The 23,771-nt window shown below is 33.1% G+C and overlaps 1 protein-coding gene across 7 annotated transcripts in view; it reads left to right on the forward strand.

The window, feature by feature from the left end:
- Positions 1-23,771, forward strand: part of Usp32 (Ubiquitin specific protease 32) — a 73,301-nt gene that overhangs the window by 45,074 nt on the left and 4,456 nt on the right. For 6 of the 7 annotated variants that reach the window (XM_090166395.1, XM_090166397.1, XM_090166398.1 and 3 more), the window contains exons 18-33: positions 1,033-1,114; positions 2,955-3,029; positions 3,629-3,767; positions 4,305-4,410; positions 4,954-5,057; positions 5,739-5,983; positions 6,050-6,201; positions 6,263-6,419; positions 9,122-9,261; positions 9,683-10,000; positions 10,206-10,399; positions 10,459-10,545; positions 10,971-11,088; positions 11,145-11,336; positions 13,239-13,781; positions 15,450-15,542. In XM_090166395.1, coding sequence (XP_090022521.1) covers positions 1,033-1,114; positions 2,955-3,029; positions 3,629-3,767; positions 4,305-4,410; positions 4,954-5,057; positions 5,739-5,983; positions 6,050-6,201; positions 6,263-6,419; positions 9,122-9,261; positions 9,683-10,000; positions 10,206-10,399; positions 10,459-10,545; positions 10,971-11,088; positions 11,145-11,336; positions 13,239-13,781; positions 15,450-15,542 — 2,745 coding nt within the window. The remainder of the gene's footprint in view (positions 1-1,032; positions 1,115-2,954; positions 3,030-3,628; positions 3,768-4,304; positions 4,411-4,953; positions 5,058-5,738; positions 5,984-6,049; positions 6,202-6,262; positions 6,420-9,121; positions 9,262-9,682; positions 10,001-10,205; positions 10,400-10,458; positions 10,546-10,970; positions 11,089-11,144; positions 11,337-13,238; positions 13,782-15,449; positions 15,543-23,771) is intronic. The other variant, XM_090166401.1, reaches the window with a different exon arrangement.

A 23,771-nucleotide genomic window follows, 5' to 3' on the forward strand; every position in this document is an offset into this window, starting at 1 on the left:
ATTCGTCTCAAATACAAACTTAAAACCGAGTTCCTAGACAACTTATTTTTTTGGTAAGGGACAACTCCTTAAAATTTTTGCATAACCTTTTGAAACACCCTGTATAAGTGTTAAGAATGATTGTCAAAAATTTTACTTTCTATTGGTTCGTTAATGTGTGCTTTATGTATTATGGTTATTGGTATGAACTTTATTACTTGGAATTAAATAAGTATAGTGTTACGAGTGAAATGGCCACATTTTTCATAATATTATAATATTGCATGTGGAAAGCTGAAAACAAATGGTTTGATTGAAATTTTCAAACTATTTTAGTGTAGTAACAATATAATATAATTTATCATAATTCAACAAAAAATATTTAAAGAAAAATACTTGTTAGAATCTAAATCAGTCGCTCAGGTGAATTATTTTTTCAATTGGCCTGTATTGTACAGTATTGTTGAGGTTGTAAAAATCCACTATTTTCCATGCTATATTGCCAGCTGGATTTTTCCACCTCAGACCATTGAATCATTATTATCCTAAACAAAAATAAGAGTAGTGTTATAATAAATATACATATGACAGTCTCAGATAATCTGTACACCGAGTTCATGCATTTAGCACTGTTAAAGGTACATATTTTCAAGAGTTCGCGAGTTCCATTTAGCACTGTCAAAGGTACAGCAGTGTACACCGAGTTCGCAGTGTCTTACCCCTCGATGGATGTGTAGTTGAACGTAACGCAGTTAAGTGATCCAGTAGGAAAGCAGATTTAAAATTCTGAATTAAGTGTAATTATAGAGAGGTGTATTAATGGCTAGCTCAACAGGCTTTCTGCCTAACAAACAGATATGAGGAATGACCACTATCCACACGTGTAGTGTAAGAAAAACTGCTGCCTTGTCAAAATATGATAGAACTTCCTGTAGAATTCTGGATAAAAGTTTGAGATAAAATTGGTTAAGAACTTCTGAAGGCAAACAAAGGGTTGAACTTTATAGTTAATATCTGGAATTTTAAAGCAATTAAATTTTTTTATTTGTTAAGAACAACTTAGCACTGTTAGATGAAGAGTACTTGTCATTGGAGCAACTAGGCATCGAGGATAATGAACAGATCCTGATTGAGAGTAAGTGGTTTAAAACTTGGTGTTATGGCCCTTACCAAAAAATAAGTGGTCTAGGAAATACTTTAATTTGGTATTGAGTTGGTATTAAGTAGGCTCAAGTTGTCAGCATATTTCAAGTTACTATTAAAGGGGTAATAAGTTGTTATTCAGTTGGTAGGAAAATACTGCTTTTGCTAAGTTTATAATTAGTTGGTTTTTAGTAGTCAGGAAATTACATAATATTTTTAAGTTGGTTTTAAGATGTTTCCCTAGTTTCCTTAAAACCTACATAAAACCAACTTACAAATAATATGTAATTTTCTGACCAACTAAAAACCAACTTATTGTTTGGTAAGGGTATACCCCCTTACCAAAAAATAAGTTGGATTTTAGTTGGTATTTAGTTGGTATACACATTTAAGTTGATGTTAAGTTGGTTTTAAGTAGGCTCAAGTGGTCAGAATATTTCAATAAACTAGTTAAAGGGGTAATAAGTTGTTATTAAGTTGATGGGAAAATACTTTTTTCTTTAAGTTGGTAATTAGTTGGTTTTTAGTGGTCAGAAAATTACATATCATTTGTAAGTTGGTTTTAAGTAGGTTTTAAGTTGGTATTTGTTCCAAATACAAACTTAAAGTATTTCCTAGACCACTTATTTTTTGGTAAGGGAACATTGCTGAAAGTCATGAAGCTTAGATGACTTGGTAGCTGTGCTAGGAAATTGTAGTTTTAGTATGGTCACTAGAATTTGTAATCATCTCTTTGGTATACTGCATTTTGCCCATATAAGTTGAGGTGATTAGTGAGTCCTATTTTGTTTTGTTATAAAATTGATATTTTCCCTACAAAAGCAGAAAGCATTAAGCTTGGCTTAATGCCCTTACCAAAAAATAAGTTGGCTAAAAACCACTTAGGACAACTTGTATATCAACTTGGTTTTCAGTTTGTATTTGGGACAAATGCCTACTTAAAAATAACTTAAATCCTCTTTATTAATCAACTTATTTCCAACTAAACCAGAATCAACATTTACATTTAACTACTTAAAAGCAACTTAAATCCTACTAGGGAAACATCTTAAAACCAACTTAAAAATATTATGTAATTTCCTGACTACTAAAAACCAACTAATTATAAACTTAGCAAAAGCAGTATTTTCCTACCAACTGAATAACAACTTATTACCCCTTTAATAGTAACTTGAAATATGCTGACAACTTGAGCCTACTTAATACCAACTCAATATCAACTAATAATGTGTTAACAAACTAAATACAAACTGAAATCCAACTTATTTTTTGGTAAGGGTGAAGTCTTGATTCAATCTATCCAGGGATATGTTTTAATCAAATACCAAACACTCACATTCTTTATTGATTCCAGCAGTAGTTTAACTTATAAAGTAATTGATATTAGTACATTTCCATTAAAAATAGATAAGTAACTTTTGGTTTTTAGGAATCTCAAAAACCAACTACCCATAAAACTTGGTGCAAATATGATGGAAATTTAGTGTTGAATATTATTTGGCTTAAACTGTTTCTTCCTGAGTAAAAAAGTTAGCTTCCAACTAACCCAAAGCTGTATAAAATAAAAATAAATAAATAAAATTGGCTTGTAGGTTTTATCTTACTTGTACTGTTGTATTAAATAATGTCAACAACACTAGTTTATAGAGTTGCACCGATATATCGACCTATGTTTCTAATATCAGTATTAACCAGGGTGATACCATTTTATTCTAATTTTTCACTTAAACTGTCTTTCACAATGATTTTATTATATACACTACTGTTACTTTAGATAACTTTGTTAATGGTGCATCCCTACTAGTTTAAATGTTCTAACTTTTTCATTTTAGTTAGGAACAAGGATTTAACTTGGCCCGAAGAAATGTCTAACTTACTTAATGCAAAATTAGATCAAAAACACCAAGGTAATTATTTTAACTCATCGTTTTATAAAATAATATGATTTTAAAAATACCATCATTATTTATAGAATTCATGGAAGCTACTGACTTATTTTCATAAATATGCAATTATTTCAGGATTTCTCTAGATGACTTGGGCCTAAGGTGGTGCCTTGGGTATTAGCATAGCTGATTGTTATTATTATCATAACATATAACATTTTAAATGGACTGGGGGTTTCTAGTTGAAATATGGTTTCTTTAGTTTTTAATTTTCATACCCCAGTTTCATCCCCATTTTTGGTGCAAATTTAGTGCAGTGCCATTTACGGTCTTTCTAAAATTTCTTCTGCTCCATTTTCAGGCATGAACACCATAGTGACGTGATTTGTAACCATAATATTTGAAATATCTGCTTTATCTGTTTAACCACTAGGGCTAATTACAACAACTATTTTTCTCTTTCACGAAGTGAATTGTCCATGAGCAAAGCAAAATGTATTAGTTCCATAATCACAACTATTAAAATTTCAAAGTTATCTAGTCTTTTTCTACGCATTAAACTGGTATATGTTTTACATTACTTTTAATTACAAGAGGGTCTTGCCTTTTCATTTTATTAGGTCCTACAGAAAAAGGTGCAACTGGCTTAAACAATTTAGGAAATACTTGTTTTATGAATGCTGCTTTGCAGTGTGTAAGCAACACTCGACCACTTACTCTCTATTTTGTAAATGATAGACATCTGTATGAACTTAACCGGTAAGTAAATATTTTTCAGTAATATATCACTTACAAGGAGAGTACCCGTGGTGTTTATTTCCGATTTGGTTCAAAGTCGGGCGTAATGTAGACCTATATGACGTATGAAATTTACCTAAAGGAGACGTTGCACTACCCATTCGATTTGCCATGGCAACCGTAAATATTTTTGACCACTTAAAACAAAAATAAGGTTTTTTACTCATTTTACCCAAAAATGTTCCAATTTACCCAAACTTGATGAAATTTACCTAATTGTGGTTCAAATTACACATTTTGTAATTTTAAAATTAAATGGAGATTTTTTTGTTTTAAGTGATCAAAAACATTTTCGGTAGCCATGGCAAATCGAATGGGTAGTGCAACGTCTCCTTTTGGGATATTTCATGTCTCATTTAGGTCTACATTACGGCCGACTTTGAACAAAATCGGAAATAAACACCTCGGGTACTCTCCTTGTTAGTATATCGTGTTAACAATTTTTATGAGTTACAAAATACTGAGAGTGCAATTTATATTTTTATACATAATTGATAGATCAAATCCATTGGGAATGAAAGGTCACATCGCAAAGAGATATGGAGACTTAGTTCAAGAGTTATGGAGTGGAACTTCTAGAACTATTGCTCCTTTGAAACTTAGGGTATGTTTATAATCATAATAGCACCAAGAATGTATTTATTGCTTCTTACAGAGAATTACTATGTTGAGACATTTTAGCATTGATCTCAAACCCCCTCTCATGCTACTTCGCCCTAATGAAATCATCCTGGTATCTCTGGTTCAATTTATATCTTTCGAAGCGATTGAACTACACACTTTGACATTTTACCTCCCACTTGTGTCAGGGGAAATTTCGACCATGATTGCCGCAGATTGTCTCAACATATTCATTCTCCCCAAGTATAAATACACTCTACATAGTACCAAAGGAGGTTGAGCCCTGAACCACACAACAAGATGGTGAATCTTGGGAGCGAGTAGTTTTCTTTTGTGCCATGGCCCAAAATTACAAACCCAAAACTTACTTTTTTTTATGAATTTAATTTTCCAAGATTGTTTATGTTGGCATGTCACAGATTAGTTAGTCAAGTCTCCTCTCTGGCACCTAGACCTTATCAATCTATACTTTTAAAGGTATCATGTTAATTTATTTTTTAATGTTATGTGGGTAATTTATTTTCAGTGGACAATTGGGAAATATGCACCTCGGTTTAATGGTTTTCAACAGCATGATTCGCAAGAACTACTAGCTTTTCTCTTGGATGGCTTACATGAAGATCTTAATAGGTAAATTCTATACAATGGTATATTAAATTTATCTTTCTTTCAACAAGAATTTTTTGGGATACAAAAATATGAATTGGTTGTAGACAAAAAAATCAAAAGGTTCTGTAATTTAACTTTGGCGGAGATTTACATCTTGTGCATAAACAATACCTCTAGGAGTATTATTCCCAACTCATTGGAACAAAATGGAATTCAATTTTTTTAAATAATTTTTTGCAACAAATATAGCAAAAATTGAATGAATTATTTGCAAATATTTTTGCGAATAATATGCCTAGGCGTATTAAAATTGACATTGTACATTTTGGTATATGCTCTACAACCACTTCATTGATTTCTTATCATCAAGCCCTTATTGAAATAAAAAAATATTTTTTCACAAATATTAAATCTTTGTTTAATTTCTAAAATAATTACAGATTTAAACATTCACTGTTTAAGTTCTCATAGTGTAGTTAAGAATGCGTTTATTTATATTGAGGGAGAATGACTACGTCAAGATGATTTTAAGCATTGTTCTCAATCTCCCTCATGCTCGAAGTAAGCCAGTATAAATAGATACATTCTTGGTATAGTGTTTTAGTTAATACCTTATCCAAGCAATTTGAGAAATGTTTCAAGTACAAAGCTTTAACCTCACCCTATTGTTATTCATATATTTAATCAATATTACTATCTTAGGGTTCATGAAAAGCCATATGTGGAACTTAAGGATAGTGATGGTAGGCCAGATGCTGATGTTGCACAAGAAGCGTGGGAGAACCATATTTTAAGGAACCGATCTATTATTGTTGATCTTTTTCATGGGCAGTTGCAGTCTTCTGTAACATGCAAAGTTTGTGGGCATGTTTCAGTTAGATTTGATCCTTTTAACTATTTATCTCTTCCTTTGCCCATGGAAAGCTGTATTCATGTCGAAGTTTATGGTACTTTATTTCACCATGTTATGTTTTTAGGTTTTCTAATACTAAAAATAATCCATATTTTTTTAGTAATGAAACTTGATGGGAGTGTTCCTATAAAATATGGTTTGAGGTTAAACCATGATGACAAATATTTAGTTTTAAAGCAACATCTCAGTAAAATTTGTCAACTCAGCTCTTCACAAATGTTGCTAGCAGAAGTAGCAAATTCGATGATAAAGGTAATTGAGTACCATTTATTTGATGTTTAATAAATTAAAAATATTCAAAATGGTTTTTCAGTCAATATTGCCTGATGACCAAAAAATTAGAATTATCATGGGAACTTATTTGTACATTTACGAGTTGCCATCTCATGTTGACTCTCAAACTGATGAAGAACCTAAAATACCAAAAGAACCTCAAACCTTTACTCAAATTCAACGAATGTCTTCTACAGGTATTTATTAACATTACATACGACATAATCAATTGGTTGAAGGATTTCTCCATTGTAAAATATTTAAGCAAAAACAATAAAGCATTTTCCTTAAATACTGACCAAACATTTAAAAAAATGGGGGTAATTTTGTATTCTGGTTTATCATGGCTTATTGTTATTATAATATTCTTATTGTATACTGCTGTTTGATCATCTACATTTAAGCCAATACTCTGTTGTTTCTGCTTTGAGACTGGTGAAGCTAGGCCTCAAAAACGAGATATAAAGCTCACATTTTCACCGTTTTTTAAATTAAAGTGTGGCAATTAAATATTTTATTTCTATTCACCATTAATTTATTTATTTATTGTATAAAGAATAGACGGACTTAATTTTTATCGGCAAAATTAAACTACAGCGGCCTCATGTTTTTGTTTTTTTTTGGCGGAGAATGTAGAACTTGACGCGTAGATTACTCAGTGATTTTTTTGGGCCGCAAATGATAATTTTTTCATTAACTTTATTTTAAAGTAGTAAATTTAGGGGATTAGTAACGTTTTACTGAAAAATAGTTGCGTTGTGTATCCGCCGACACCACATTTTTAGCGCCCCCAGCCCCATTCTGATAATTCAGTGGGCCATTTGGAAGCCTCGGTGTAGGCGACAACACAAAGATAATTACATCCAAAAAGCGTAGAAGACGTTACTAATTTCAAAGAATTTACAAAACTTTAATACTCCCCAAATTGGCGGGTGCGCGACGCCTCCCCAACCCCATACTAAAATAATCTATGGGCCATCTATAACGCAACCTAGAGGACAGTACCAAGCCTTCCACATCAAAAAAGCGAAAATTTTTGGCAAAAGTTAACTACAGCAACCTCATCTTGTTTTATAATTTTTTTGGCGGATACGATAGTTTATCACGTAGATAGCGTGGGTATTTTTTATTTTTGGCGCAAATGATTATTTAAATTTATATTTTAATTTAAAAATTTTAACATTTTGTTATTTTCACGTTTTTTTGTTGTTATTATTTTGTCGTGTGATAGACCTTGTCACGTAGATTGCGTGGGTATTTTTTATTTTTTCCGCAAATGGTTATTTTATTTATTTATTTATTAATTTAGTTAATTGAACTTCTTTGTGTATTTTAAAATTTTGTTTTGGTTATTATTTGTGTCGTGTGTTCGCCGATACCAGGCTGTTTGAAAAAATTGCTAAAGAACAGTTTTTCGTGAGAGTATAAGTATTAGCGCCTAACGTTTGCTACGCTCTCGTGCTGGGGGCGCGCAGCGCCGCCACAGCCCCATACTAAAAAAAGCGATGGGCCTTCTATAACGCAACCTAGAGGACAATACCTAGGCATACCCTTCCAAGTATTGTCGGGTGTGTGAAAAATTTGCCCGTATATCGCACGGCCAAGGGCAAAGTGGGGTACGTGACTGGAATAATTATAGTAATTGTTGGATTAAACTGAACTCAAATATTTAAAAAGCCTTTAATATGCCGAAAAATGTGCAAATCGTGAAAAGGCCCAATAAAGGGAAAATAAATAATAAAATAAGCGGTTACGGCCCAAAAAAGGCAGCACAGCTAGAAATGTCACGTTGAGATTATGCGAATCAACAACGCAAATAACAAGCAGAACATAGCGCAATATTACGTGGAAATTATTCGTAGTGAACAACACGGCTACCGAAACTGTAAGTGTCGGCGAACACACAACGAAAATAATTACAAAAATTGTGGAAAGGCCCAAATAAGGAAAAATAATAAAAAATATAAAATAAGCGGTTGCGGCCAAAAAAAGGCAGCACAGCTGGATAATTCTCAAAATTTAGAAAACTTGTAATTTATGTAACCGGAATACCACGTGGAAAGTATTTTTTACAAATTACCGGAATACCACGTGGAAATTATTAAGGCTGAAAAACATGTGGTGTCAGCGAACACACGACGAAAATAATAACAAAAAACCTGAAAAAACAACCAAATTTCAAAAATTTTAAATTAAAATAAAAAATTAAATAATCATTTGCGCCAATAAAAAAAATACCCACGCTATCTACGTGACAAACTCTATCGTCTCCGCCTGATATAATTATAAAACAAGATGAGGTTGCTGTAGTTAACTTCACCCAAAATGTTAAATTAAATTAAAAAATGAAATAAGCGTTTGCAGCCCAAAAATACAAAACACCTAGAAATTGCCCAAAGTTAGAGAAACTTTTAATTTATTTTATAAACTACCAGAATATCACTTAGAAATTATTAGGACTGATAAACACGTGGTGTCGGCGAACACACGACAAAATAATTACAACATAAATTGTTAAAATGTCCAAAAATATGCAATTTTTTTAATTAAATTAAAAAATTAATTAATCATTTGTGGCCAAAATAAAAAATACCCTGTCTATCTACGTGACAAGGTCTATCAGGCGCAACCAAAATAAAAATAAAAATCAATGGGGCCGCTGTAGTTAAATTCACCCTTTTTGGCAAATGAAGTGATACAGGCTGTAATAGCTAACGGAATATGTAAATGTCTGTAATATAGAATCTATCAGGTAGTTGTAAAAGTCTTGTGTTTCAGCCTTTCTACTAGCATATGCAGGGGTTTATGGTATTTAATCGATTTACTTAATTCTTCCCATCTCACTTCAATTCAGTTCTAATTAATTGAAAATAATGTTTTTTTTTTCTTTTGTGGACAGTTCATAGTGCCAAGAAAATTCCTGAGAATGTTGATATTTTGCATAATTCTTCAAAAGCAACGGTTAGTGATGATAATGATACTACCACATTCCAAATTGGTGACTTTGTAAGTGATAGCCCAGTTCCTTCATCTCTTCAGGTAATTGTATATTATCAGAAGAAAATAGGGGAAGTACGTATCTGTAGCTTTGAGCTGTAGAAGGCGTCGTGTGACCCACGAAAACACCTTTTTACGCATAATTAACCAAAATGAAAAAGTAGTTCCACTTTTGTTTTGTTTCAACACGGCGATAAACGACGAGAGTAAAGACGCCTTAGCTCATTTAGCAGATAATGAAAAGGACAATATGTTACGATTGTTCAATTTGATAAAAATTTATTATTTAAACGATGTATTCATCCGCGATTTCCCGCCAAACCGTTCTGGCGCGAAAATTCGTGAAAAGTGACGCCTTTCCAATGCTGACTAGAAGCGTACTTCCCCCTATTTTCTTCTGATATTATGTATATTATTGTGTAGTTTTGGTGAGATTCAATTAATTTTTTACTTATTTTAACAGTCTTCTGCTTGTGATAGCTCGCACTGTGTTGATTCACTCAATGTAGAGTGTCAACAAACATTGTCACTCTTGACTACTTCACAAAACGTAACACCTCCAAAGCCATTAAGCTGCACCGTAAATTCCCAAACTTTGTCTTTTTCGAATCAGCAGAGTCATAAGGGGCATGATTGTTCTTCTAATCTGTTACTTACAAATGGTCAGTGTGGTTCAAGCAGTGCCTCAAGCCTTAGCTCCAGTCTAGTCAGTAACTCATCAACTGGAGACTTAGTTGAACTTTCTCGCAAGAGATTTGTGATAGCATATCATCGGAAGATGGTGCACCAATATACTAATTATTGAATATTATTGATTGTACAACTAAGATTATACTCAATAAGCAAGGCCATTATTAATTAATTTTATCTTTCTTAATATTATTATTATTGGCCTTAATTATGTGGTTGAATTTAATGTACAATTAGTAACATTCGCGTTATTGTAAAAGATGAATATGAGTTATGACGTTGGTCCTTTTTTTAAGAATCGCCAAGAGGTGTACTTCCTGTCCTCTCAAAAAACACGTCCAGCTTTATTTGGTTTGCCTTTAGTTTTACCTTGCTCAGATAGATTAACTACCCATCAAGACCTTTATCAGATGGTTTGGATGCAAGTTTCTCGCCTTGTCTCACCTCTTCCGCCTTCAGAATCATCTGTTCCAAATCATGCACAAGACTGGTATAGTATTTATCAATTTAAACTGTGTTTTAACATTTTAATTTTAATTTTATTTTTAGTGATGATAGTTTAGGCTATGAATATCCCTTTATTCTCAAGGTTGTGCAAAAAGATGGATTTCTGTGTGCGTGGTGCCCATGGTTCAGGTACAACATTTCTTAATCGTTTCCATGATTTGGTATTAGCTATGTGGTTTTTTTACTAGGGTGGGTGTTGGTGTTTTAACTGGACAAAAGAATGGGTCAGGTAGCAAATTTAAGGAACAAAGAACGTTTAATTAGCGGTTCAGTACTGAAAGAAATGGGTCCAAGTACCAAATTTAAAAAACAGACTAAATGTTTATTAGAAATTGTCACTATTGAAACCGGGTTGTTAAAATCAAAATACCCTACAAAGAACCCATCTAATTAAACTGAATATTCTTGAAACCCCTGATTTGTTATATTCTAGAAGAAAGTTACATAGTTTGGTGTTTTTATTCTTTACTCTACTGTTTTCTTCTCTAATGCCTTATGCATCACGCAATAGCAAATTTTTTTCTGAAAGACTTAATATTGATATTGTATTTAAGGTTTTGTAGAGGATGTCAGATAAGCTGTGGTGATACTGTTTTCAAGGGATCGTCATATATAGCAATTGATTGGGATCCGACCGCACTACATCTGAGATATCAAGCACCATTGGAAAAGGTTTCATACTTTCTCTTTAACTGACTTATTTTAAGCTAACAAATTTTATTATTCAGGATTGTATCAACCATGATAGCGTGGAAAAAACTAGACGGCAACAAACTGAACCAATTGACTTACATGCGTGTTTAGACGCTTTTACCAAAGAAGAGCACTTGGGGGAAGAGGAAAAGTATTACTGCTCAAAATGTAAAAATCATCAACTTGCATCAAAGAAACTTCAACTATGGAGGTTACCACCCATTTTAGTGAGTTGGGCTAAAGTTTTGATATCTCGCCCCTCATATAGAGGAACAGATTCGTATGTTGGTTCTTTCTATTTCCCTCCCTCTAAATTTAAAACTATTATAATAAGGCTATTGGTAGCTTGTAATCATAAGTTGGGAATAAAGCTCCCTTTTAGTTAGAATCCACTATATAAGAAATATTTAGAACTATTTCTTCTAAGGCGATGCTGCCATCTGCTAGAATAAAAACTAAATACCAGGTAGCCTTACACTCCCATCCAGGCCAAATTTTTAAGCTTAGTGCAAAGTTAGATATCTTTGAACAGCTTTTTACAGTATCCACTTTTAAGTGTAATATTCCACAATATTGATGCAAAATTCCAACAGTAGCAATTAGTCCAGTAACTTTAGTCAAAAACTTTGGCTGAACTTCGGAAAAATTTCTACCGGACTGAATTTTTGCAGACATTAAATTTTTTATTTTGATCCATGGAAGAAGTAATTAAAAGCAATTTAAATGGAGGAAACACATGGATATTTATTAATGACAAATACCTACGGGTTGAAAGCTCAATTTATTAGTCTTTAATAAATATCCATGTGTTTCCTCCGTTTAAATTGCTTTTAATTTTTTTTTACAAGTACCTTCATTTAGTCATGCTATATAATTGGTCAAAAATCGCCATTTGGTTGTGAGCACAATTGTTATGGTGAGAATTGCCAACTAATATCTCCGTTCAATTTGTATTTATGGCTATTACTGAAATTAGGTTCTATCTATTTCCTACAAAAACTGTACTATGGCGTATTTTGGTAAAAGCCATCGTTTTGGCACAATCGCAGTTTTAATGTAACACCCGAAATGCGTTTTACAATTTGGCGCCTTCCTTGACTAAATTAGCTTGAATGACACGTTTTTATCCATGTAGGCGCGTTTAAAATGGATAATTAGGCTAGCTATTTTTGTTTCCTTATCAAAACGCTTAAATTGATGCTAATATGAAGCCCAGCAATTATTATTAGGTTTATTTAATTCCATGTATGAGAGTTAAACGTTGATTGGATAATCTGATAGAAGCTAGTGTTGAAAGGAACAATGGGGAAAATCGAATTAATGCGCAGTGTAACTTCAATTAAAGTCCGTATATTGTGCCATAATGATTACATCTGCAAGAACATGTAATGTTCTATAAATACGGAACACATTGAACTAGTTTTAATAGAAATATTTTTATTAAAGTCGCTCCCTACCACGCTGAAGGGCGAAGATGAACCACTGTCCCTTCTCTTTATTGGTCCCTCTCTCTCTCTTCTTTATATATATATTCACTAATAGTAATCCAGAGGTCGCCACTTCGACTATTATTCCGTGGTGCCACCTTTTGGCCTTGCAACCGGTATTAATGCATAATTAGATATTTTAGAGTATCAATACTCCTTGTTTATTTAACTATTCTTTGTGTATAGTATTGGGATGTATTATTACTCCTTGTAATAATTCAATAATCTGTGAATTTTGTAAAAATGGGGATTGGATATGAACTTTAAAAAACACACACCCTTTTTTTCAAATTCTTGCGATTGCGAAGGAGAGCGGCGTTCGCGTTGTTAGTCAAGGAAGGCGCCAAATTGTAAAACGTGTTTCAGTTATAACATTCAAACAGCAGTTGTGCAACAAGGATGAAACATACCGATTTAAATTAGCCCGGTAGGAATTTTTCCAAAGTGAAACCCTTAAGTTACTGAACTAAATGTGATTTTAGCCAGTTTGCCATTGCCAAGCTGTGCTTTATATGTTAAGATTATTCAATTTCAAACAGATATTGTTTTAGGGTTGTTAAGCATTTACTGACTTAAAATAATTAATACTATTTTATTGACTCTTTTCATGTCCAATTGTTTTTTTTCTTTTAACCTTTACAGATTGTCCATCTAAAACGTTTTCAGTTACTAAATGGGCGGTGGATAAAATCACAGAAAATTGTTCATTTTCCCTATGAGAACTTCGATCCCAAGGAATACTTGGCCAAAGTACCAAAATCCACTGTACTACTAGCCGCTGAAGAAAGGGTGCTTCGAAAAAAAAATTTAAATAACAACAACATTAGCAATAGCAACAGCTCCGTTTTTAATACTGAACAGAAGTCCAGTGCTATTGTGAAAGAGAATTGTGGTACAGAAATAATTAATGAAAGAAACTCTAGTTCCCTATTGCCTATAGCTTCAAAGCTTGATAATTGCCGTCCCAAAATGCAAAATAGTCCAAAGGTAGAAAAAAATAATTTGCATCTTAATGGAGATATTAAAATAATTGACTGTGACGATATCGAAATTGACGTGCATGAGAAAGACTCAACATCATCTCAGGCTGTAACAAATACTTTTCCTAAGGTTGACTTTCACAGACACAAACTGCTCAAAGGATATAACCCTTATGACCTGCGTTACAATCTGTATGCTATTGCTGTAAGTATTCTTGTTTATTTTACTCATAACAGTATATGTGGATAAAATAAAGTTGCATATAGATAGATTCAAAGGATCAATTATTAAGAATCAGGTAAAGCTGAAAGTCACCTGATAAATTTTGATTTCGATCATATTTTATATTCACTTCCTTGCAGACTTAAGTTTCAACCAATCCACTCTGCTTCATATTTTAGTAAAAGTAATGAGGTCCTTTTGAAGCAGAAGTTGGCGCTTCACAGCACTAAGGATTTCCTCCTTTAAAACACAAAGAGCTCCTAGAAACACATTTTTATTGGGACCACTTTTACGCATGCCAATGATAGTCACAGATTTAGGCATTTTCAATTTTTTTTAACAATAAAAGTAGTTTCAATAAGACGCGTAGAGGAATGTGAAGATAGTATTTATTAACAAAGGGAACTTTTATTTCAATATAGGGGTGAATACCAACGCAAGTTATATTTTTTAATTTTAATTTTTTTTTAATACATAAGATGATGCTAAACATTTGTGTCAAAATTATTTTGCGGAAATAAAAATACGCTGAGATATTAATTTTGTAAAATTAACATTTTCTAACCCCATTTTCCGAATGTGGCATAGTAGGATAAACTAAATTTTTTTTATTGGCTGGTTACAAAATATACTCTATATTTTTTCTTCATAGTATGTCCTCTAGGTCACGATGGGCCATCTAGCATCGTGACCTAGAGGACATATTAAAAAGAAAAAAAAGAGTATATTTTGTCCTCAGCCAATAAAAAAAATTGGTGTATTACGTGTATCCTACTATGCCACATTCGGAAAATGGGGTTAGAAAACGTTAATTTTACAAAATGAATATCTCCGCGTGTTTTTATTTCCGCAAAACAATTTTGATACAATTGTTCAGCATCATCTTATGTATCCAAAAAAAATAATATCAAGAATGGGGTTGGGTGGCACCATTTAGGATTATATTTTGGTATTAGTCCACGAAACGTTTTTACACTAGTCGTTTGTTCGGGGATAGGTGTTTTACCATAATTTGAAGATGGGCATGTGGGCAGAGTATCCTGAAACCAGGGTCCACACAAATTGTATAGAAGGACTTCAGTGTATTTTTCACAGCGGACCTTGCTTTGGGCTCATTCTTATAAGGGCCCTTCCTCCTTCTGGTCGAAGGAAACGTTTTAGCCCTGTATATTTGGCTGCAGTGATGTTACTCAATCTCGCAAAATGTCAAGGACAAAATTAGTTTTTTGTCGTTTTTGAAGGCAGCAGCTACCTAGCACTTGCCTGCTCCTTGACCATTTAAAATGTTTTTGTAACATTTAAGTTACGCAAGTTTAACTATTTCCGCCAATTAAAATTTTATTGCATATTTATTTCTTTTATTCCCATTGCGTATCCCATTTCACCAACATCAATTAAGTGGGGCAAATTTTGGCAAAAAAAACGCTAAAACACATCAATTTTACAAAATTAATATCTCAGCATATTTTAATTATTTCCACCAACTGATTTAGACACAAATTTACAGTATCCGTCGAATGTATAAAAAAATTGGATGTGTGTTGCCCAATTTAGTTCCCATTAAATGGTTTTTCTTAATTTTAAGTTTTTTTAAATATTTTATCTTAGTTGAATTTTATGTATGAAATATTTGTTTAAATTTCTTTACAGTGTCATTCTGGTATATTAGGTGGTGGACATTATGTTTCTTATGCAAATAATCCAAATAACCGTTGGTATTGCTACAATGATAGCAGCTGCAAAGTAAGCTAACTTGATATTGTTTGCTTATTAAAGTAATTTTATGCTCTGAAGTACACATCCATTATAAATCAATTAGTAGTAAAAGCCTATCCACATGCAGGTCATTCCACGCCAAATTGCCCAAAATATAACACTTTTTGAACCCAACCCCAACACAGGGTTTATTGGGCTGGGGTAGAGGATTCTGTAATTTTCATAATTATGGGAAAAGCCGCTTAGGAGATACAGCTGGTATGTAAAATAACTAATTACATATCGCAAAATATGGAATGAGGGCTCATTTGCCCCCCTTATAAGAGTATCTATTTAATTTAGTAATATGAACTAATTTAATTAATTTTCTTGATGGCTTAACAATTTGACCTTTGACCTTGCCTAGACGCCTCAATTGTATTTCCAAAATGGTAGTATTTTCGGTATCCTAGTTATCGACAAAATAAGAATCACTCAAAATCCCAAAGTAATTTTCAGAGTTTTCAAGGTAATAAATTTGGAATTTTAATCTACCCAGAGGGACGTAAGAATTTTATGGAAAAGTCACCAAACTCCTCTGATATGTCCTTAATCAATCCAATGTAAAGCTGGCTTTTGTAGACACTGGCAACCATATTTCCCGCTTTATAGATGTCGGCATCTTTAAATCGGGAATCTTGCATTTTTGAAGTTGAAACTTCTAACTTAGGTCAGCGCATTGTCATTAGATAATGGGGCAACCATGATTTCATTTATGGATTTCGGGACTAATTTAGGTGAACATTTTATGCCTTTTACTGTTAAGGCTTTAGAAAACTTTTCTTTTAAAAGATCTGCTTGTCATAAGACTTCTTTCTTTTGACAACATAGATGAGTTTTGATATTTTCATAATCTGATAGGCAGAAATTAAGCATGTCACTTGGAGTCTAAATCTGCCCAGTCACAGGGCGCTGAAGATTTGTCTCTTACTGTTTTAAATTTCACTGTTTCTTCCAATTCCATGGCATGATCCTTTTCCGTCAGATGTGATTAAAAAATTCGCCTCCACATCCAACTTAGTCTTCTTTGTGGCTGCAGTGATTTCAAAAATTATAATTGTTTGGTATTGTCCAGCACATAAAAAAAAAATTGGCTTTCTAACATCATGAACATTTTCTTTAATAGCTGGAATTTTATTTGTAAATTCTTTAGTTCTTTAGTTCTTTATTTGCCCAACAAAAGGTCAGAGACCCATCACGTCAAGACAGTGAGAAATGAGATAAGCAAAAACAATATACATACAACGAAAAAGGGTAATAAAATTGTGAAATAAAATAGCTTGTAATAAACTCTCTTTTCAAATACTGAAACTACAGAGATTACACGTCTTATATTTAAATTTAGGGAAGACGCCTTGATAGTTATATAAACTGTTTATTAATTATGGACACTTAGTCATAGAGTTCGAGATAGTTCGCCAACTCCTTCCGGAAAAGAGTTTGCATGGGAAAGCCCTTAAGATGATCTGGCAAGGAATTCCAGTCCCGAATGGACGAGGGAAGGAATGATTGCTTGCGGCATGCAATACGGAATCCCGGAGGCACCACAGACACCGTGCGGAGACCACAGGGTTTATGAAACCACTGAGATGCCACCGCGGAAAGAGGCGCAAGTGCACCTCCGTGGTGGTGAACGACAGAGTTTACCAGAACTAGGCGCCTAAAACGGCGGCGCGAAGCGAGCGTGTTCCATTTGAAATAACAAGGAATGAACAGTTACGGTTGAGTGTGTAACTGATGATAGAGAAACTAAAGTGGTTAAGTTTTCTGTTTTCAAATATTCTTTATTAGATTGTGGATGTATTGTCCCAATGAAACCCTTAATAACAAAGGAATAGTTATCTGCAAAATCACAGAGAACCAAGGGCCATTCTATATGGTTTCAGTCAGTCATGCCCCCATGGGTCCTGCGATTTTAATAAAAATTGGTAGACTTATTCCTTTCGTCAATGGAGGAACATTAACTGATTTTTAAGTCAAAAATTTAAATATTTTGTTTTTTTACAGAACATTAATCAAGACCCCTGAATTTTAATTGTGTTTTTTTTTTGGAAATTACTAGCCCAGGATTAAAGTGTTAATAACTCTTTCATTATTTAACATATCCACTTGAAACATTCATTAATTATGCAGTGTATGTTACAAAATCTGATTAAAATCTCAAAATAAATAACACTTTTTAGATTATTTTTTAAATAAAAAAAAACATTTTGGGGGGTCTGATTCTAAGAGGTATTTCGTCATGTGGTGCAACTTTGAAAAATTTATAAAACACATTTTTCGTTACCTCTAGGCCTTATCTTTCTAACGGTATAAGTTGCGTTTCTTATATTTGTTTGCCATGGTTTTCCACTGGCAGATGGAAAAACAAAATCTGAGATTTTGCTCCAAAAACGTATTTTTCCATTCTAAAGAATTTATTTTAATATTAATATAGACTTTGTTAAATTTGCACATTATTTTAATAAATATGCAAATTTAATTTGTTTTAATTATTTGAATAAACCAGCACGTTAGATTTTAAAAATGAATTTAATACAAAATCATACTAACAACACTGAAAACACTAGCTTTATTTTTTAAAATATATTTTTTTGAAATCGGTTTCTAAATATATTTTGGGTACTTTCTGCATCTTTCTTTGGTAACTTATATTAGCCAGTTGAGTTTATAGGGGTGTGTTTCGATAGAGTACAAATAATGTTTTGCAAGGGCATGTATCATTTGTTGATTTTGTTTGTACACGTAAGAACGCAACTATCTTTTTCCAATTTTCATGAAATAATCATTGTCTTCATAGTTTTTTTCTTCAACAAATGCCACAAACCACTCGTTGTCGTAAACAGCTGAAACAAATTGTCCGATGGAAATGTCATCGAATAAAATAGTAGATTTGGTATCCTTAAGTACTGCTACTTTAACTTGTGTACTAAACTCATCCATGGATAACTGAGGCGTATCAAGTTCCGTATTTAACTGCGGTACAAATTTATGGTGTGACTGAGTGCCAACGATTGTCGAAGCGAAGGGAAGTCGTTCTGAGAGCTGGTCACTGTGATTTTTCACATCAGTTTTTGAAGCATAAATAAACTTTATTCCACTTGTATTTCGTTCGGCCCATTGATACAACTGAAGTGGAGTTGTTAGTTGATTAATAATTGGTTGTTGTAATGAAAATCTTGCTACCAAATGCTTCACTGTACCTCCTATACCATCACACAGGCTTTTTCTGTGGCTAGTCGCAAAGTAATTCCAATCAGCAAACAAGAGAAAATCGAGCACATGATTGCAGAGGTTAGACAAGTTCTCGCAATTTTCATTCTGTGATGCAGCGCCATCACTGAAATAGTGGATATGCTCCCAATTTGGTAGTTGTGTTTTAAGATAGTCCAAAAATATTTTAATGTAATAGTGAACTGTTGAAGCGCCATGGTCGGTTACATCACTTACAATTCAACAGCTTATACATTCAAGTGAGTCGTCTTCTGCGGAGCGAAAGTAGGTAACAAGAGGGTATTGCACCACGAACGAATAGTTTTCAGCAAAATCCATTAGTATTACAGCATGATTTCTTGGTAAGTCTTCCTTCAATCTTCTTAAATACAAAGATTTGATTTAGCCACAAAGTAATGCTCAAGGGCTTTCTGCATGGATATTGAAAAGTTTTTGGAGAAGTCACTTACTGTCTGTGTGAGCTCTTGGAGCTTCGTTTGCACATTTTGATTGATCCGCTGCTTGAAAATTATTTTATCATCCAGATCAAAACCATCGTCCGTTTAAAAGAATTGAAAGTGTTCATTTCCAGGGCAATTTACACACCTATGCAACATGCATTTTCTATTTTCTGTAGAGCATACGAACTGAAGCATTAAATCTTTTTAATTTAAATTATTTGGTGTATTTCACACACTCAAACGTTGTGCGTTCCTTTTAGAGTCCACCAATTTTTAAATTTGTATGACTCTTTGAACTAGATATAGATATCTCGTATATTTAAAAGTAATAGCCGTTTTTTTTAATTTTCTCACCATCAACTCATACTGATACAAAGTCTTTTTTCCAGGGCACATTCTAAATATTTCGTCTTCCTCATAAATTGAAATAAACTTCTTTGACAGTTTCTTGAGGAATATTATGCCCTCTCTTCTTTGAAAGATTAGGAAGAATTCCCTTTTCTAATTTTAAATGACGAGACATTTGGGCAGTGTATTTACTTACATTGAATTCTTGACAAATTTTTTAAGTCGACCAAGACAAAGGAACCAGTGTTAAGAGTTTGAATTTTTGTTGTTGGGATTAATTTAAAACCTTAACTTTAATGTCAGTAAATTAAGATTCCCAAATCATCACTATTTGATGTGCTTTGTTCGCAAATTTCCTCTGAAATATTTAAAGCTTTTGCAAATTTCGATTTAACTCCTTTTACTGCCTCTTCTACTTTTCGCTTTACGTAAACTGGTCGTCAAGGTTTCGTTTAGTTCTGGAATTTTAAGCGTCGGAGATTCGAATTCTTGGGACTCTTGACTGGCTGGAAGAAGGAGTAACAGACTTCATTTTAGTGATTTCAACCAAAAACATCCAGCAATTTTGGCAAAGCTTTTGACCTGGTATTTCATCTTGACCAGTATTTGTTCTGAGCAAAGTGGCGTCTTCAATTGACAATTTTTGTGCCTAGAGACATTGTCATTATTATTATTTTTATAAATGGTAGAAATGTGCATATACAAATTTTAAGGTCGAATTAAATACGAACTATTTTTGTTCTAAGCTTGTCAAATACAAAATAAATTTTTATACGGTAGAATATTTTAAGAAAAAAAATTTGTGGCAGTTAACCGATCAAGTACAAAATAGAATTTCGAATATCACAAAATTGTTTAATAATTTTGCAATAAAAACACTAAGATTTTAACAATAATTCGTTATTACTCAAAAGGTTTAATAAATAATGATATTGTTCACTTTGTATGATTTTAAATTAATTATATTAACTTTTAAATAATTAATTTACTTGAAGATTTAATAATAAAAATGTGTGGAAATTTCCTTCAAATCTTTAACCGACTTGATATTAGTCTTTCAGTTAGCATTGAACTACCTAGTAGCCAGTGCAATTAGTTGTATTTTTGTCTGCTTAGCAGACGCTTTGTCGTTTTAAAATAGAAAAGCGTCTGCTTTAGCAGATTAAAATACAGAACTTATCGACTGAAAACGCTAATTGAACAATCGAAGAAAAGTACGTGGTTATTTGACCAGTTTGCCACCTATAAGAAATAAGAATATTTTTTTTTAATATTAGACTATTTGATCAGGATAAACAAATATTCAAGAACTTTCTCAAGCGCTATTCAATTCAACGAATCAAATATTCGATTTGGTATGTGTTCGGACTATTTGGTGTCACCAAGTGATTTGTACCCGCCTAGAAAAAAGATTAAAAACTAAACCTTGAACATAATTAAGGAATGTTTCAAGTGGATATGTTAAATAATGAAAGAGTTATTAACACTTCAATCCTGGGCTAGTAATTTCTAAAAAAACACTATTATAATTCAAGGGTCTTGATTAAGATTCTGTAAAAAAACAAAATATTTAAATTTTTGACCTAAAAATCAGTTAATGTTCCTTCATTGACGAAAGGAATAAGTCTACCAATTTTCATTAAAATCGCAGGACCCATGATGGAACCATATGGAATGGCCCAATGATGCCCCAATGTCTCAGTTTCTTTCACGTTTTTGAGGTATTGAGATTGAGATTTGTAGTGATGACGAGTCAATTCCACATGTTTTGTTGGCCAAAGACTTCATAAAGTCTTGAGTACTCTCAGTTAAGGTCAGGAGCTTGGTACTATAAGTTGACATTGACTGCATGAACTGTAAATTTTTGTAGTCTTCTAAAAGTTCCTTTAAGTGTGGATTTTCCAATAAGCAATTATTTCCAGGACATTCCTTACGTACTCTCATCATACCGCTAGCTCCGGTTTTGAGTGTTGCATACAGTGAGCCCTGTAAAATCAATAGTTCAGATGGCACCAAGACAATAGAGCTTATACCAAATGTGTACTGTTTGGGCCTGCTAATACGCACTAAGGTGGTCTTTGGGAACAAAAAGACCATAATCATAGCGTTAAATTATATTCTTTAAATTTGGGATACAATTTTTTCAGGTTCAACAGCAGAAGCCTTTTTTGCTGGTGTTCCTTTTGACGAGTTTGGTTATTCTAACTAAAATTAACTCCTTTGGTCCAGTTGTACGTCATATGGCTGTTAGTTATTTATATACCATTCAATAACTTTAGGTCTAATGTCTTTGGTAAGTTTGATTGTTTCTCTGGGAGTGTAAGAATTCCATATTGGTTTTTAAGCTTCCTGCTTCGTTTAACCAAATTCCTCCTTAGTGCACTGGATGCCAAATGTCAGTATTTGAAGATTTTCTCCGTAAGACGTTTTGGGGTTTACTAACAGTAGCGGCCCCAGCAAGTTTTTCTGGTGGTGCGAGATCTCATTGCGAGGTCAGGCGTTTTGGTCTTGCGGTCAAAAGTTATTGGTACTGTCGTCCCAATCCCGTTTCGGCAGTCGCACCATTCGCACCGCCCTAGGGCAGGCGCTGTTTACTAACATCTTCGCCAGTATCACTGAATTCATCTAGAGGGACCCAAAATGACTCCTCAAATTTGTGTTTCAAAGAAATATTGGCTACATTTAATTTCATAGCCGGAATAGATTTATGACGTTCTGAGAACCCTACTGTTAAAAATTTTTTTGAGCTTCTCTCTGATGAGGTTTTGGACATATCATGAATGGAATGTAATTCTTACTTGTTTTAATTGGTGATTCCCCCAATTTTTGGGGAAATTGCAACTAAAGTTACCTACAGATCTTGGAAATCCATCCATTACCTTTTCCTCGGCTACAATCATTGGATGCATAACTTATGTCTGGCAATAACATCAATTCCATTCAATTTCAAGTTTTTGAACTAGTCATACAAAATATTTTTACTCCTTTGCTTCTTTTGGCATCATGAGTCATACACTTAGTTTATCTTTCCTAATATCTTTTCATTCTTCATGGTGGCAACAAATGTTCCTTATTTTAGATATGTGTAAAGGTATGGCTGCTCAGAATTAATATGTTATCCTTGGTCAGATATCTGTTGATACCAACAGCTTTCATAATTATAATAATGCCTCTAAGAAAATAATTTTGATTCATTTCCAAGCTATTCTAGCCTTAAATTATGCATTGTGATGACTAATTTGACTACATGCTGTGGTATTTATGCTCTAAATGATTTTTCAACAATATTATACACCCATTTTTAAGGTCATTCTAGAAATTTCTTCCAAAGACGCTAATGAACAACTTAGCGACATCGACAAATTAGAATTCATAGAGAGTGTGAATAATTTTAGATAACTGGTACGTCAACCTGGTGTCAGACTAGAATTGAGCAATTTCTTTTATTAGGGTAAAATTCCAAAATTAACATTATCTTATTTAGTTGGGCCAAAAACTTCTAATGAGCCCTTATTTGATATTTTGCGATAATTTTGTAATTAGGTGTTTTTAAAATTGCTAGGGGGTTATGGCTGACTTTCGAAAGTATGACCATGCTGTATCTCCTAAACGGCTTTTCAAATCTTTATGAAAATTAAGAATCGTCTTCCCCAGCTCAATAAAACCTGTATGCACTCTAAAGTTGTAGGGTTCATAGCATTGGGCAATTTGTTGTGGAATGACCCACGCAGACTATGAAATTAAAGGTGGTATTTTACTGCTTGATACACTTCTCAGTCTAAACCAATGTCCCAAGGTGGCAAATAGTTTACTTTCTGACCTGGACAATAGTTTGCTGACCAATGTGACAAATAGCGGACTGTTTATTTTTTAATTTAAATGTTATATGCCGGAGAGACTGATTTCACATGAAAGACATTGCATTCCCACTTGTTCTTTTTTCACTATATGTGTCGAATTATGACAAATTAAAGTGTAATAGTTTGAGAATTTCAATCAAACTAGTTGTTTTAGCTTTTTCCACTAAACATTTTTTATTATCCTATAGATATCTACTATTAGTCACTTTTTATTGTACTATCCACTTCCACCACTAAAAAAGTGGCCTTTTGATAATACAGGCCTAATCCAAAGATGAAACTTTTTCTGCAAGTGTCAGCCGATATGATTACACTAGCAGCATTCATAGGCTATT

Source organism: Leiobunum rupestre, chromosome 2, assembly GCF_980474605.1.
Source record: "Leiobunum rupestre chromosome 2, qqLeiRupe1.1.hap1, whole genome shotgun sequence".
NCBI lineage: Eukaryota > Metazoa > Arthropoda > Arachnida > Opiliones > Sclerosomatidae > Leiobunum > Leiobunum rupestre.